General features: G+C 43.8%; 1 protein-coding gene across 2 annotated transcripts in view; it reads right to left on the bottom strand.

Annotated features, from left to right (window-relative positions):
- The window catches only part of camk2a (calcium/calmodulin-dependent protein kinase II alpha), a 53,263-nt gene that overhangs the window by 3,381 nt on the left and 33,858 nt on the right, over positions 1-16,024 (bottom strand). For both annotated transcript variants that reach the window (XM_061740469.1, XM_061740470.1), the window contains 6 exons: positions 13,555-13,597; positions 7,638-7,678; positions 6,642-6,690; positions 6,375-6,450; positions 2,753-2,847; positions 2,434-2,662 (listed from right to left, as the gene is read on the bottom strand). In XM_061740469.1, coding sequence (XP_061596453.1) covers positions 2,434-2,662; positions 2,753-2,847; positions 6,375-6,450; positions 6,642-6,690; positions 7,638-7,678; positions 13,555-13,597 — 533 coding nt within the window. The remainder of the gene's footprint in view (positions 1-2,433; positions 2,663-2,752; positions 2,848-6,374; positions 6,451-6,641; positions 6,691-7,637; positions 7,679-13,554; positions 13,598-16,024) is intronic.

The following is a 16,024-nucleotide window of genomic DNA, read 5'->3' as shown; positions in this document are numbered from 1 at the left end:
TATAAGCTGTATGGTTGAAAACCTATGAAAAAAGTAGCGGCTTATAGTCCAGAAAATACGGTACTCAGCCCGACTCGGCTCGTCACGCCTCGTCCCGGCTCCATTGTTTTGTCCTCGTTTGTTTTTCCACAGCCAGGTGAGAAGTGGGCCGGTTGGGGTGAAGCTGCTGTGACGTACTCGATTGCGCAACCCCTTTGTTTGTGTCGGCGCTGATGAGAAATCAGCTGGAGCCGCGAGCGGCTGAGAGTAAAACAGGGCGCCTGTGGATCTGATCGTTCCTTATTGCCCGTCTACATCCCTTTTTTAATTCCCTCGTCAGCCACCAGGTTTATGAACATCTGCACCTCAGAGTTGGATCACCAAACAGACGTTTGCGCTGTATAATAAAATCGCCGCGAGCCGTGAGTCGCTCTCGCGCTGACTCCCCGCTTCCTGATTCAAACGTCTGACGGCCCCGCCCCCCGACCAATCAGTGGCATGGAGGGTGCTGACGTCAGATATAGTGCCGGCTCAGCCCGGATAGAACCTCGACAGAAAAGATACAGAAAAAGTATCTGCTTAGCACGGCTCCACCCGCCTTGGCCCGTAGTGGAAAAGCGCAAGACGGGGGCATGGCGAGTAGAAGCGAGCTGAGTAGGTACTAGTGGAAAAGCGCCATTAGAACCTGGCAGAGTAGTTACAGAAAAGTATCTACTCGGCACGTTAGACCCCTAGTGGAAAAGCGCCAAACGGAGGCGAGTCGAGTCGGGCTGAGTAGGTACTAGTGTAAAAGCGCCATTGGTTTCAAAATGGGTTCCAGGTGGGTTTGTCTCCAGGTTCCAGGTGCTCCTACCTGTGTTTGTCTACATGGGCTCTGAGTGGGATTTACCTGGTTTTTAGTTGTGACCCAGCTGATTCAAATATGGGGCATAGGTTACTGAAACTACATGGGACCCACAACATTTTACCCTCTGTTAGCACACATTTGACCACCCTGGACCGATGTAGCCCTATTTTAATCCTGATGGGGCCCACATGGACATATTGTGTGGGTTGCTGATGTCTTTCCCTCCTGGCATTGTGTTAACAAACACTTGAAGGTTTAAGACTAGCAAACATCTGCTGATGATCAGTTCAATGATGATTAAAAGGAACCCTGGTTATTAAGACTTGTAGTCCCTAATTAGCCACAATTGTTCTCTTATACTAAAATATGTTGTTAGAAACACATAAAATAATCTAATTGCTTTAAAAATCTACAATGTTTATCACATATTTTGACCTGCGGGAGGCGCCACGTTTTACCTGCGCAATGCATTCTGGGGGCGATGACGTAGAGCGGTGGCTCTGGGAAGATAAGCCGCGTTAGTTTAACTGGGACAGGTATCTAAAACATGGATGAGCAGCATCTCCCGGCCGTGGAGGCTGACGAGGGAGCCCATAAGACGTCTCGGTTCAGGCAAACTTGATCAAAGTTCTGTGATGCACGGGAGATCTGCAAAAATGATCAATGTCGTGCGCATCTTACTAGTGCATTAGGCTACGCCGTAGACGGCGTGGGCTCCTGCGTAGCCGGCGTAGCCGGGGCTTTAGAGCCTGCAGCGCACCGCCATCCGCTCTCCGCCATCCTCTCGCCGCCGCCGGGATGGAGACGCCGGTGGGCAGGATGCACTTTTGGGTGGACATAGCCCACCCCTCTCCCCCCTAAAACCCGGCCTCTGTGCTGTGTCCACCGTTTGATGACGGACCAGAGGCTGAGGGGACTGGCCCGGGACTTTGACGAAACGGGAGGCGCAGACTTCGCGTCAAATAGGCAAGAACATGTTTATTTAATTTAATGACGCCAGATCTGTCTCGGGTTTTTATTGTAGCATCGGCTATTTGCTGGTTGAAACGTGTGGTCTGTTAGTCTGTCTGAGTTTTATGGTGTTTTTATAGTTCATGCTTTTTGGTGCTGTACTTTTTTTTTTTTTTTTTTTACTTTTTTGTAGGTGCGCCGTCACCTGTTTAGCTGTGTTTTCATCTGTTTCTGGGTGTCAAAACAGTGTACGGGGGTTAGCAGGAGCCACCGTCTGACGTCACTACCCAGAATGTAAACAACAATGGCGACCTACTAGTTAAATTATATTTTCAAATTTTATAAAAACGAAGACATCAACAAGGTTTTTTATATCACATTGTTATAATTGATACCAACATTTATCTTTTAAGACCTACATGTCTTAATAGCCAGGGTTCCTTTTAAGGCTGTAATTTACCCTCTAAATCATGTAGATGCATTACGATCAGCTGATGTTTATTGTCAGTATCTTTTATACAGTAAAAAAACAACAAGAAATCCATCTCCACCATGTCCAGGATGTGAAATAAAGAAAATATTTAAAAAACTAGAGCATTAATGTTGCTGCCGCTTTTTCCTATCCCCCCATAAGCCAACCCCTGGCTCGTTCTCACTTGCTGAGTGTGGAGGCGCAGCCTGAGCGGTGGAAGTGGACGATCTGCCACTTGCCGTCCCGGCGGTGCCACACCCGGGTCTCCTCTGACTGGGCGGTGCGGGGTGTGCCGTTGGAGTCGATGTACTGCGTCACTCTGATGTAGGCGATGCAGGCGGCCTCTTCGCCCACCAGGTGGATGTGGGGGTTCAGGATGGTGGTGTGCACCGGCTTGCTGTTCTTGGACCACACTGGGACAGAGACACACACAGTTACTTGGACAGGTGAGCACCAGAGCTTTAACATCCAAGGAGGCACGTGGGATGTCTGGTTCAACTCACAGTTTTCAAAATAAAAGCGGTGGAAGTCCAGCCCTTCGACGAGGTTCCCCAATGCCTCGGGCTCGAACGCCGTCACAGCCGGGTCGCACATTTTACTGAGGGGAGAGAAATGTTTACTTAGAAGATGGTTTACTGATGACACTGTGCCTCAAGGGTCAATTCTTGGGCCCCTTCTGTTTCTAATTTTTATGAATGATTTTGCTGTAATGTCTGAGTCCTCTCTGCCCATTTTATTTGCGGACGATACCAACTTTGTCATGTCGCATTCTAATTTTGAATGTTTATTAAGAAATGCCAATACCATGTTGGAATATGCCTCAAGATGGTTTCTGACGAACAAGCTTTCCTTGAATATAAATAAATCAAATTATATTCTTTTTAGAAACAAAAACACATTTTTTCCTGAGCAGGGTTTAACGCTCCAAATTAATAATATTGAAATCCAACAAGTTTCATGTGTAAAATTTCTTGGTGTACTAGTGGATGAAAGATTGTCCTGGGGAAAACATATTGAGTATGTATGCAAAAAAATTATGAAATCCTATGGTATTATTAGAAGAGTTTCTTTCTTAGTTAATCAGTCCTGTCTCATGATATTATATTATAGTCTAATTTATCCATACTTGACGTATTGCAACATTGTTTGGGGCGCTTCTTATTCTTCGTACCTTAACCAATTATTTCTAATTCAGAAAAGATTCTTGAGAATGATTTCATTTTCTTCTCATCAAGCACCTTCTGCACCCTTATTTAGCAAATTTAAATTATTATCAATTTTTTCTATGAACAAGTTTCAAACATGCCTGTTTATGTTTAAGTTCATTCATTTCAAACAAGATATTCCAGGCACTTTTCATAATTTTTTTCTGTTATCATCAGATATTCATTCTTATTCAGTTAGAGGTGGGAAGAACTTTCATTTACCTCTTTGTCGTTCCTGCAGTCACCAATCCTTTATCAAATTCCATGGCCCTCAACTCTGGAACTGTTTAGATAGATCTCTTAAATTAGTGTCATCCTTAAAAATGTTTAGGACCAGCTTAGTGGGGTATCTTTTATATAGACAAAGTTAACAGGCTATTCGTACTGAAATAAAATTGCCATTTCATGGATATTTTTGTTTGGGTGTTTATTGTATTTTTCTTTGTTTCTTTTACCTTTTCTTTTTCCTTTCTATTCTTTCTCTATTGACTGATTTGTGTTGGTGATTTTGTATTGAGGGGGAGGATTTTTTATAAGCCCTTCGGGCTTCTTTTCCTCTCCTGCACAAATTATTTGTCCTTGTATGTTAAAAAAAAAAATACTGTTGTCATTGTGCAAATAGATAAATTAAAAAAATAAAAATAAAATAAAATGACACAAGGAGCAGTAGCTGATTAACGTGGTGCCATCTAAACCAGAACAGCTGAGCTCCTAGCAGAACAAAGACAGGATCAGCTGACACACGGGTAAACCGAGGTGCTCCACATCGTCAACATTGACCTGCAGAGTCAGCGCAGCTACATGAAATCAAACATCCGTGTTCAAAACTGATTTTACTTCCACTAAAATATTTCAGGTTCAAGACTTCTGCGGTTATACCTTATTTGCTTTTGATGAGGAAGCAAATAGCTTTATGAGCTCTATAAATCAATTTTTTTCTTTCGCTGATGAGCCTAAATGAGGGTTTACGTCATGTAGGCGTTTAACAAAGGTCAAAGTCTGCAATGCTAACCAAGCGACAGGGAGGTTGGCCCGGGACGTTTACAGAGTTCCTGAGTTTCTGACAAATTTAGGAGATTTTCGATACAAAATTGGGTTTTTGCACTCAAATTTACAAATTTGTAGTTACAATAAGTTTCAGTCATCAATTTGAACGTTTTCAAAGTTCAACTTTTTCCCCAGTAATTTGCAAGTTCTCAATCCAAATTAGCATATTCTCATCAATTTGTAGGTTTTAGCAAAAAAAAATTCTTAATAATCATCAGTATTTTATTTTTTAAAGGAACTTTATGTAACAGTACCACCTATGTGCACAGTCCCACACCATGGTGACTTGAATTTGAACCTTTATTTTTACTGAAATTAGGCCCCCAACAGGATCTTCTAAAGCAGGGGTTCTTAACCTTTCTGACCTTGGGGCCCAATTTTTTCAGTACAGAGTGGCCCGGGGCCCATTAAATATAAACACTGTATAGCAGGGGTATTCAACTTTAAGAGGTCCATTTAGAGAAAATTTACTCAAGCGAAGGTCCAGAACATCATAATATATATATATATATATATATATATATATATATATATATGTGTGTTTGTGTATATATATTCAAGTAGCCTCATAGTTGTATCAACATCTGCATCTGACTGTTATATTAAAAAAAGTACATATTTGCCAATTAACATGTTTAACTTGAATTAAACATATTTTTTTCTCTTAAAAATAAAGTAGATTTTATTTTATTTTTCAAATGCTATCTTATTTTATTTCTCTACCAGCAGTTTGAATTTCCCCTTTTCTTTGTTAATTGTCTCAACACATTTTTATACTAAATTAATATAAACACATCTTAACAATTTAAGGTTCAGGTTCAGGTTCTCATATGCATGTGGAGGTGCTCATTGATGAGCCTGAAACGATATTTAGTTTTAATTATGTTCACTGTGGAGAAAGCTGCTTCACAGCTGTATCTGGACCCAAACATGGGCAGGAAGTTTTAAGATGGTCAGTTTATTTTTCTGTGACTTCAGTTCAGACTTGAGTGGATATGTTTGATGAAAAACTTTGTGTTTTGTTTCAGTGGCGTTTCACTTTCGCACTTTGAACGCCACGGTCTCTCAACGTATGAGACACTGGTTTTGTCCCAGTGGGAAGACTGAACAGGATGAATTTGTCCATTCCGGGTTGCATATTTAAAAATACAGCGAGGACAAAACTTAGTTTGATTTTACTTTAAGTTATTTACATTAATAAGTTGTCAGGACTCAGTGTGTCGGGTTTCATCGGAGCCTGATCAGCTGCGACGGGCACAGCCCGCAACGCAGCTCTCTGGTCGCGCTGCAGCAGTTACTTTCCGATGCTTTTTCGAAAGCCCGAACAGTCCAGTCCAGCAGACACGACAGCCCACGCATCTACATCTACCATCCTTCAGTAGTAACGACGGAGCCACCGCCCGAGCGGCAGCCTCAGCCGACCTCCCCGGCCGCGGGGACGCGCCGGGATAAATTACCACGCCGTGCTCGCTCGCTCTGGGCGCAGACCCAAGTAATCGACCCCTGATCCTGGCGGATCTAAACGTACTCTGTGCAAAATGAAGGATTTACTCTGTAAATACACACCATTTCTCTTACTATTACACGTACAGCTAGCTGAGTGTCTTCTTCTCCTCATTTGGTCGGGAGTTGCTATGCAGTCCCGCGGCCCTCGCGGCCCACACGTACAAAACTGAATTTTTTTTGGCGGCCCACTAGATGGCGCTCGCGGCCCAAGTGTGGGCCGCGGCCCTATGGTTAAGAATCACTGTTCTAAAGGGCCCCCCAAAAACAAAAACAGCCCCTGACATCTCCTGCTTCCTGTTCAGATGACAACTTTCACAATAAGAGTCTAAGTGAGGGAATGAGAATGGCGGGGAAACGCATTACATACGTGTAGCTCTCAAAGTCTCCATTGCTGATGGCCTCAATGAGCTGCTCGGTCACTCTGATTATGTCCTGTTTCCTGACTACACACACACACACACACACACACACACACACACACACACACACACACACACACACACACACACACACACACACACACACACACACACACACACACACACACACACACACACACACACACACACACAGGTGAGTTATTTATGCGGCTGCTTCATCAGCATCGTGTCGTTTTTAGTGGTGAAGGCTTCACCTCTGGTATCCTCATCCTCGATGGTGGTGTTCGTGCTCTCAGACGACTCCTGCAACAACAACACAGGTGTCAATCACAACATCATCCCGCTCAGGAGTGTCCTGCTCATCACTTCTGGGCTTTTCAATAAACAAGAGTGTGCTGCTGATTTAAGTCTCTCATGTCATTACTGAAATTGAAACGGTTCTGATGAGGATTTGTTGATATTTCATATTTTTGCACAAAGGAGGTCAGGAGATCAATCAACACAGGTTCAGGTCACAGGCAGTAGGGAGCGCCAAGGTCTGGTTTTTCAGCAGCTGTGTTGCATCTTCTGCATCTTCAGGAGTGAAGGGCTTCCAAGTGCTGCCTCCTCAGCTGGATTTGTAACATTACAGGTTTAACCAAACGTTTCGAGTTCACGTGATAATCGTGCAGTAGTTTGCTCGTCTAAACATGAATAGCTCACCGTGACTATTTTATTTTGGAATTATTCAAATAAAGTGTCAAATAAAAAAAGCGTTTTAACTTCTGAACTGACACATCTCCTCATACGTGATTCAAATCTCTCCTAAAACCCTCTGACTCATTTACCCGCAGCCTCCGCATCCTAACGTAATGTCCATGTATGCGTCAACGCTGGGCGGCGCCGCTCATGATGTTTTATCTTGAATATTCTCCAGATTCTCTTCACCACTCTGATGACTGATAAATAAATAAATAATGTAACAGTAAAAAAAGTTTCATGTTGTTTATCTGTGTTTGTATTTGGCTGATATTAAGGCTCACTACCATCAAATTACATTTATTGCATTTTTACATCAAAATACGGCATTAAAACTGACTGTAAATAATCTTCTGAGTTGTATTTGTAGATTTGACTCACTACTGCAGACTTTGTATGACCTTTTTCCAGGCACACAGTTGAAACATATTCCTGACCTACATGATGAATGGAACATGCTTGTTGACATGCTTGTTTACAGCAGTAACCATGGGAACAATAAGAGGCGTTACCTTGACCCCATCAGTCTTCTTGTTGCTCCCACTTTTTCCTCCTGAACGAGGGATGAAGAGTAAGAGAAAGAGAAGCAGCAGGGTGAGGAAGAACGGTACAAATGCAGAGAAAAGGAGTGATGGCATCATATCGACAGCTGCTGCCGGTGTTCCCTTCAGCAAGGCTGTCAGAAGATTAAAACCTGGAGGAAGTCTGAACCTCCAGACAGATGGACGGATGGACGAATGGAAAGATGGGCGGAGGGGGGAGTCCCTGGCTTGACATGTGGGTCTGTCAGAGGCCAAATTTAGGACCAACTCCAGATAGCTGGAGAGCATACATTCCTGCATGAGCATGAAGAGGCAACACTTTCCTACATGGCAACAATGTTGTCCTGAACCCCTTAAACACTACGACTATTAAACTAGAGGTTTTGATGCAGCACCAGCCCCAGCTGTCTTCTCCCCACAAACCTGTAGACCTGCTGCTTTATCGCTGAACCATATATGGCAAGCCATCATGGATATAAAACCACTTTCATGTCATATTTTATAATAGAAATAACAGGAAAACTACTAACTTAACCATCACTGGGGAGCATTGCAATTTCGAATCCTATGTATAAACCTGTACACATGGTTTTGACAAATAAACTAACTTGAACTTGAACTTGATCACCATTTAATTGCCACTAACTACACTACTACTAACTACATCACCACCAACTACACAACCACTAACTAGACTACTACTAACTGCTTCATGACATTACCACTAACTACACCACCAACATCATTAACTACACCACTACTAACTACATGATCACTAACTATATCAACAACTAACTTTGCTGGTCTGTTCAAAGCTGTGATTTTACATTACTTGTGGTTGCAAACCAAAATACCTCGTAGACCTCGCTGTTGTAGCTGGTCAGATTGGGCAGCAGCTCAAAGCATCCATGGCCATGGTTACATTATGTTTTTTAATTCAGAATTAATTATTCCGAATTAAATAATTCTGAATTAAACTATTTTCCTTCGAGTTTACATGGAAATAGTAATTCCGAATTAAAGCTGCAAGCAGCGATGAACGGGCCCTCGCACTCACGGCCACCGCCCCCCATAAGCATATCAGACATGACACCACCCACGACTTCCTATGTCAAACCATTCAAAAGTTATAGCAGAAAAAAGGGACAACCAATCAGAAGAAGGGGCGGGGCTAATTCAAGCCAATGAAGGTCAAGGACTCCATACAGAGTCTGATGACACCACCCACGACTCTCTATGTCAAACCATTCAAAAGTTATAGCAGGAAATAGGGACAACCAAACAAAAGAAGGGGTGGGGATAATTTTCACTAATTATGGTCAAGGACTCAATACCGAGTCCCATGACACCACCCACGACTCTTTATGTCATACCATTCAAAAGTTATGGCAGAGAAAAGTTTTCCAGGTGGCGCTGTTGAGCCATTTTGCCACGCCCATTAATGCAAACCATGAAATATCAAATTTATTGCCAGGCCTGGCTTGCGTGCAAAATTTGGTGACTTTTGGAGAACTATCAAATATGGACCAATCAGATGAAGGGGGGCGCGCTTTTTGGCGTCTAGCGTCGCCACGGTAACGCTTTTGAAAGAGAAAAGTAATGCGTGTTGTCGCAGGATGGAGACGCACATTTTGATGTATAACACACCTGGGTGCACGTTACGGTTCGGGCCGTATTAACTGCCGAAGGAATGGCATAAATTGCACCAAAGTGACACGATTAATTCAAAATGGCCGACTTCCTGTTTGGTTTCGGGCATGACGCCAAGAGACTTTTCTTTAAGTTGTGTGCTGATACAGGTGTGTACCGATTTTCGTGCATGTACGTCAAACCGTATCGTGGGGCTTGAGGCACAAAGTTTTCAAGGGGGCGCTGTTGAGCCATTTTGCCACGCCCATTAATGTAAACCATTAAATATCAAATTTTTCACCAGGCCTGACTTGCATGCAAAATTTGGTGACTTTTTGGGCACGTTTAGGGGGGCATAAAGGCCTTTCCTTTTGTCAGAAGAAAAAGAAAAAGAAAAAGAAAAAGAAAAAGAAAAAAAAAAAAATTCCTACAGATACAATAGGGCCTTCGCACTGAAGGTGCTCGGGCCCTAATTAAGGTTTACATGGAAAACACATTTGATCTGCTTTATCCAATTCCGCTTAAAGGGGACCTATTATTGCATCTAATAACTATTTTAAACAGGCCTTGAATGTCTTGAAAACAAGCTTTTGATTGTTTTTGCTAAATAAATTAGAAATTCAGCCTCTGAGCCATGTCTGCAGGTTCCCATTCTCTAACCTCATTATCTATGAGGGATTCTGAGTGGGCGGGGCTATGATAATGAGGCTCTGTGCTGATTGAATGACACGATACACCGCTACGAAAAAATGGCGGAAGCTCCGGCCGGCGGAGTTAGTTGTGGGCGTGGTTTCACGCATCGGAGGCCAAACTATGTAAATCGCGCCCATCGTTACGTAACGGCGGGAGCAGAATCTGAACGGCTTGTAGAAGCCACATCACACTGGATGGATCATCCGGGCGGCTGTACAGACACTGCAGAATTTGGTTGCTTTCCTCCTTCTCTGAGTTGGCAGGCTGAGGGGAGACCACTTTATATATGTTAAAGCAAGAAAAAACGTGTTTTTCATAATAGGTCCCCTTTAAGGTCTGGGGGTTGGGAAGGGTTCTGATTGGATAGGGGGGCGGACCGGAAGTTACGTCTACCGGAAGAAAAACAAACTTAGCCGTTACAACTTTGAAAAGCTCACAATTTTTATGTTTCCTGTTTCCATCTGTTCTTTTAATTATTTCCAGGTCCTCTAAGCTATTTATTAAATAAATGGTCTCTGCTCTTGACCACCGTTTACTGCGTGCTGCCATCTTGAAACTTTGTTTGGAAAAGAAGCCCAGCCCGGAATATAAGCGTCATCACGACAGACGGGCAAGGGAACGAGCAGCGCAGAAAGAACGGAATTAATTTAAAGCGGAATGAGTGTATACATCATCGCAGAATTATTCTATTCGGATTTAAAATCGGAATAAACCAGCCACTTACTTCGGAATTAAGTTTAATTCGGAATGGCCATTTTCATTCGGAATTAGGTGTTTACATGGTAATTTTTACTCATTTTAAATCTGATTTAATTTTAATTCTTAATCAAAGAGAAATTAAACTTCCCATGTAAACGCACTGAATGTGTATCTGTAGGTGGTGGTTAAATCTTAACTCATATTTAAAACAGTTGTGGACCACATCTGGACTCTATGGGGCTCCAGAAACCCTCAACTGTGTCGAGCTGAAACCAGAGCTGGATTAACGCAAAGGCAGACTAGGCACGTGCCTAGGGCCCGACAGGGGGGGGGCCCAGACAGAGGGACAAAAAAAAAAAAAAAAAAAATTTTTTTTTTTTTTTTTTTTTGTCTTGTCTGCACACATATTAATGGTTGATAACATGCCGGTAAAAACCTAAGGCATATATATATGTGCATTATTACTATATTTAGTATACATACATATATATATACGCATACATACGCACAGGGCCGCCGTAAGGGATGTGCGAACCGTGCGACCGCACGGGGCCTGGCGCCCCAAGGGGCCTGGTGCTATGGACCGTTTTTTATTTTTTCCTCCAACTTTTTTTTTTTTTCCTTATAAATATCAACAGTCACGTTCCATTACAGACCTAAATGTGTACTAGTCTGTGCATATCAATAAATATATGTGCAATGATGACGCGTGTCTGTCGTTCAATACAACTGATCAGACCGAGCGCAGACACAAGCTAGTCTGATCCAGACGGTGGAGTTGGAACAAACTGTCACACAATGTCGAGAGAACGAGACAGATTCAGGAAATTTCCATCAGGGGATGAAAAAAGAAAAAAACTAAAGAAAATGGAAGAGTTTAATGCCTCTCTGAAAGGCACGTTTGATAAATTTGTTACAAAAATCACTGATCCGCCCGGGTCTCAAGCAGCCATGGGGCCCCGCGTCGAGGTAAGCCCAGATGATGATGATGCAGGGGAAGGTATCCAGTATTTTGCTAATTGGAGAGTTAAAATTGCGCATATAGACACCCGATCCGACCCGAAAAACCCAAAAATTTTGCGGGCCCCCCTGGCTATTTCACACAGGGCCTCGCAAACCTCTCAAACGGCTCTGCATACGCATACACATACATACATATACACATACAGACATACATACTACAGCACACTTTGTCTTACTGCAAATTCTATTGGTCTTTGTAGATTTGACTTCTTATTTAACTATTCAATTTAATCAACACATTTAATTAAGATTTTCTGCAAAATGCTCACAATCGATAAGATAAGGATAATTTAATAGCATTTAATAGAGCATTGTAATAACGTATAAATAATAAAAATCTAAAAATAGTCTGATAGACTGTTTAATATACAACACATGACTTATTTTGGAATACAAAGAACCAAGTTGACTATGACTTTGCTATGTAAAATGTGAATTAAGTTTTATTAGTAACTTTGGTAAGTTTAAGATTTCATAAATAACATCGATGGAGGGGGGCCCAAAAATCACAGGCTGCCTAGTGTAGTCCATTTATTTAATCCGGCTCTGGCTGAAACACTACTGAACATGTGCAGTGGGCTGCCAGCATTCTTGTGGACACACAGACAACTGCGTGTGTCGGCGGTTTCCTGCTATCTTTAGAGCGTTTAGAGAGTGTGAGTGAGAGTTCACAACAGCTGCTGCATAACCACACACACATACACATTATACACAGTGCTAACCTGGTAATTGTGAGTAAGCTGGCAGCTGATTGGTTGTTTTGTGTGTTAAACCTACTGCTACTGAAAAACAATCCATCCGGTCAAAGATCATCCTACAAGCAATATGACTTCCTGTCAGCCACTGGTGTATGGTCTCTAACATATACAACCTCATATAAGCAACAAAATATGATTCATTTAATAAAAATGAAGACAGAAAAGAAATATCTAAATACATCTTTCAGGTAATCCTAAGTACCCCCTTACTGCTTGCATAGGATTTAGGAGGGTTAGCTGCAGTGAGATGCTTCTTTTTCAAACAATTTGGAGTTTTACAGTGAGAAACTGGGAAACATTCAAGTCAGCTGCCAATCTTCCCAGAGGTGGACTTCATAGCAAATTTACCTTCCAAAAACTCAGAAGGTACACCTCAGAGAAAATTGTTTGGACTGAACAGCTCATACCTACTGTCAAGCACAATGGTGGAGGGATGATGGTATGGGTTTGTTTTTTAGCATTGTTATTTTAGAGAAAAAAATCCTCCACAAACATGTATGGGACTGATATAATCAGAAAGGTCTTTGTTTTTGTCTTTATTTTTGTATAAAATGCACAATACCACTTCAAGCTATACAATTTTTTCTAATATCATTGATTGGGAGTCGGCTCAGCCAATGGCTAGCCATTATCACTTCCTCATCCGTAATCGTCATGCTACTGCGCTTAGCGGTTTGTATTAACCCAGAGTCATGTTTGATTGAACCGTGAAGTCAACATGGTAAATGGTATATCCCACTGGAAATGTCTGATGGCAGAAGCGCCTTCAGAGGATCCCTGCAGAAATATCTGCAGGGATCCTCTGAAGGCGCTTGCAGCCACAGTCAATGTTAATTAACATATGGTGGGTGTATTCCATAGCAACATGGCGGCACCCCGTACCATAACCCACTCTCATTAAGTCACATGATCCAAAGGATCATGTGACTTAATGTGTCATCCATCTTTTTTTTACAGTCTATGAACAAAACTTTTCAGAATGATGAACTCCACCAGAGCTAACAGTCAATAGGAAACACATGTGACTCATGTGACTTCTGAGCTGGACGGAGATGGGCAGGGCAAAGAAGAGCTACAGAACTTACCGGAGAAATTCCTGGTGGCCAACATGGTAGTCAGGATGGCTCCCTGGAGGAAGAAGGAAAAGAAATTCTAGTAAAATGTGTAAAATGTTTTAATCATATGGAGGCAGTGTGTTCCTGCAGCCTCTGGGGGGCCTTCATTTGTGAATTTTATTGAAATGATCACTATGATCATTTCAATAATAGCAAATTTCACAAATAACAAAATAATGACATGAACAGCAGCTCGAATCACAGAAAGAGCAGATTTTTGTAAATAAAGTAAGTAAGTAAAGTTTATATATAGCACATTTCACAGACAGGGGAATGTCACAACATGAATAAACAGAAGAATAAACACAATGCAGTAAATGTCCATCCATCCATCGTCCACCGCTTTATCCGTTCCCGGGTCGCGGGGGCAGCAGCCTCAGCAGGGATGCCCAGACTTCCTTCACCCCAGACACTTCCTCCAGCTCCTCCGAGGGGAGTCCGAGGCGTTCCCAGGCCAGCCGAGAGACATAGTCTCTCCAGCGTGTCCTGGGTCTTCCCCGGGGTCTCCTCCCGGTGGGACATGCCTGGAACACCTCCCTAGGGAGACGTCCAGGAGGATCCGGTACAGATGCCCAAGCCACCTCAGCTGACTCCTCTCAACGTGAAGGAGCAGCGGCTCGACTCCGAGCTCCTCCCGGGTGACCGAACTCCTCACCCTATCTCTAAGGAAGCGTCCAGCCACCCTGCGGAGGAAACTCATCTTGGCCGCTTGTATCCGCGATCTTGTCCTTTCGGTCACTACCCAAAGTTCATGACCATAGGTGAGGGTAGGTGCGTAGATTGACCGGTAAATCGAGAGCTTCCCCTTTCGACTCAACTCCCTATTCACCACGACGGACCGGTACATCGACCGCATAACTACGGACCGACTGCACCGATCCGTCTGTCAACCTCCCGCTCCATTGTTCCCTCACTCGTGAACAAGATCCCGAGATACTTGAACTCCTCCACCTGAGGCAGGACTTCTCCACCCACCCGGAGAAGGCACGCCACCCTTTCCCGGTGGAGAACCATGGCCTCGGTTTTGGAGGTGCTGATTCTCATCCCTGCCGCGTCGCACTCGGCCGCAAACCGCCCCAGCACATGCTGGAGGTCCCGGTCTGATGAAGCCAACAGGACAATATAATCTGCAAAAAGCAGAGATGAAATCCTGAGGTTTCCAAACCGGAACCCCTCCGGCCCCTGGCTGCGCCTAGAAATCCTGTCCATAAAAATTATGAACAGGACCGGTGACAAAGGGCAGCCCTGCCGGAGTCCAACATGCACCGGGAACAAGTCTGACTTACTGCCGGCAATGCGAACCAGGCTCCTGCTCCGATCATACAGAGACCGGACAGCCCTTAGTAGAGGGCCCCGGACCCCATACTCACTGCCCCCCACAGAATGGCACGAGGGACACGGTCAAATGCCTTCTCCAGATCCACAAAACACATGTAGACTGGTTGGGCAAATTCCCATGAACCCTCGAGCACCCTGCGGAGGGTATAGAGCTGGTCCAGTGTTCCCCGACCGGGACGAAAACCGCATTGTTCCTCCTGAATCCGAGGTTCAACTATCGGCCGTAATCTCCTCTCCAGTACCCTGGCGTAGACTTTCCCCGGGAGGCTGAGAAGTGTGATCCCCCTGTAGTTGGAACACACTCTCCGGTCCCCCTTTTTAAACAGAGGGACCACCACCCCGGTTTGCCACTCCAGCGGTACTGTCAACCAAGACAGCCCTACGACATCCAGAGACTTGAGGTACTCAGAGCAAATCTCATCCACCCCCGGTGCCACTGAGGAGCTTACGAACCAACTCAGTGACCTCGGCTTGGGTGATGGATGAGCACGTCTCCGAGTCCCAACCCTCTGCTTCCTCAGTGGAAGGCATGTCAGTCGGGTTGAGGAGATCCTCGAAGTATTCCTTCCACCGTCCAACGATGTCCCCAGTCGAGGTCAACAGCTCCCCACCCACACCGTAAATGGTAAAATGGTAAATGTAAAATACAATAACACTGAAAAGATACAATAAAAACCTCATGGAGTAGAAATGTACATAAAATAAACAAGATGGTCATAAAACAACACTCTCACTACTGATGTTTAAAAGCTTGGAGAAACAGGTGGGTTTTAAGTTTGCTCTTAAAAGCGTTGATGGAGTCCAGCAAATAGAGACAGCAGGACATCGTTCCAGAGACTCGGTGCGACGGCCTGGAAGGAGCGGTCTCTTTGCATCTTAAAACAGGTGCGAGGGAGCGTTGTGGTTCAACGACCTCAGCCTCTGAGATTTACAGCTGGAATGGCATCATCAGGGCCAATCACCACCATCTCAGTTTTGAGTGCGTATCGAGCCATTTTTTTTTATTTGCACAAGGCACCTCATTAATCTCAGAGGCATTAAAAGAGCAGTATAACTGAATATCGTCTGCAAGTGATATGAAACATCAACAAATCCTGGCTTG

Source organism: Cololabis saira, chromosome 14 (genome assembly GCF_033807715.1).
Source record: "Cololabis saira isolate AMF1-May2022 chromosome 14, fColSai1.1, whole genome shotgun sequence".
Lineage (NCBI taxonomy): Eukaryota > Metazoa > Chordata > Actinopteri > Beloniformes > Belonidae > Cololabis > Cololabis saira.
This window is presented reverse-complemented; position numbering and strand designations above follow the sequence as displayed.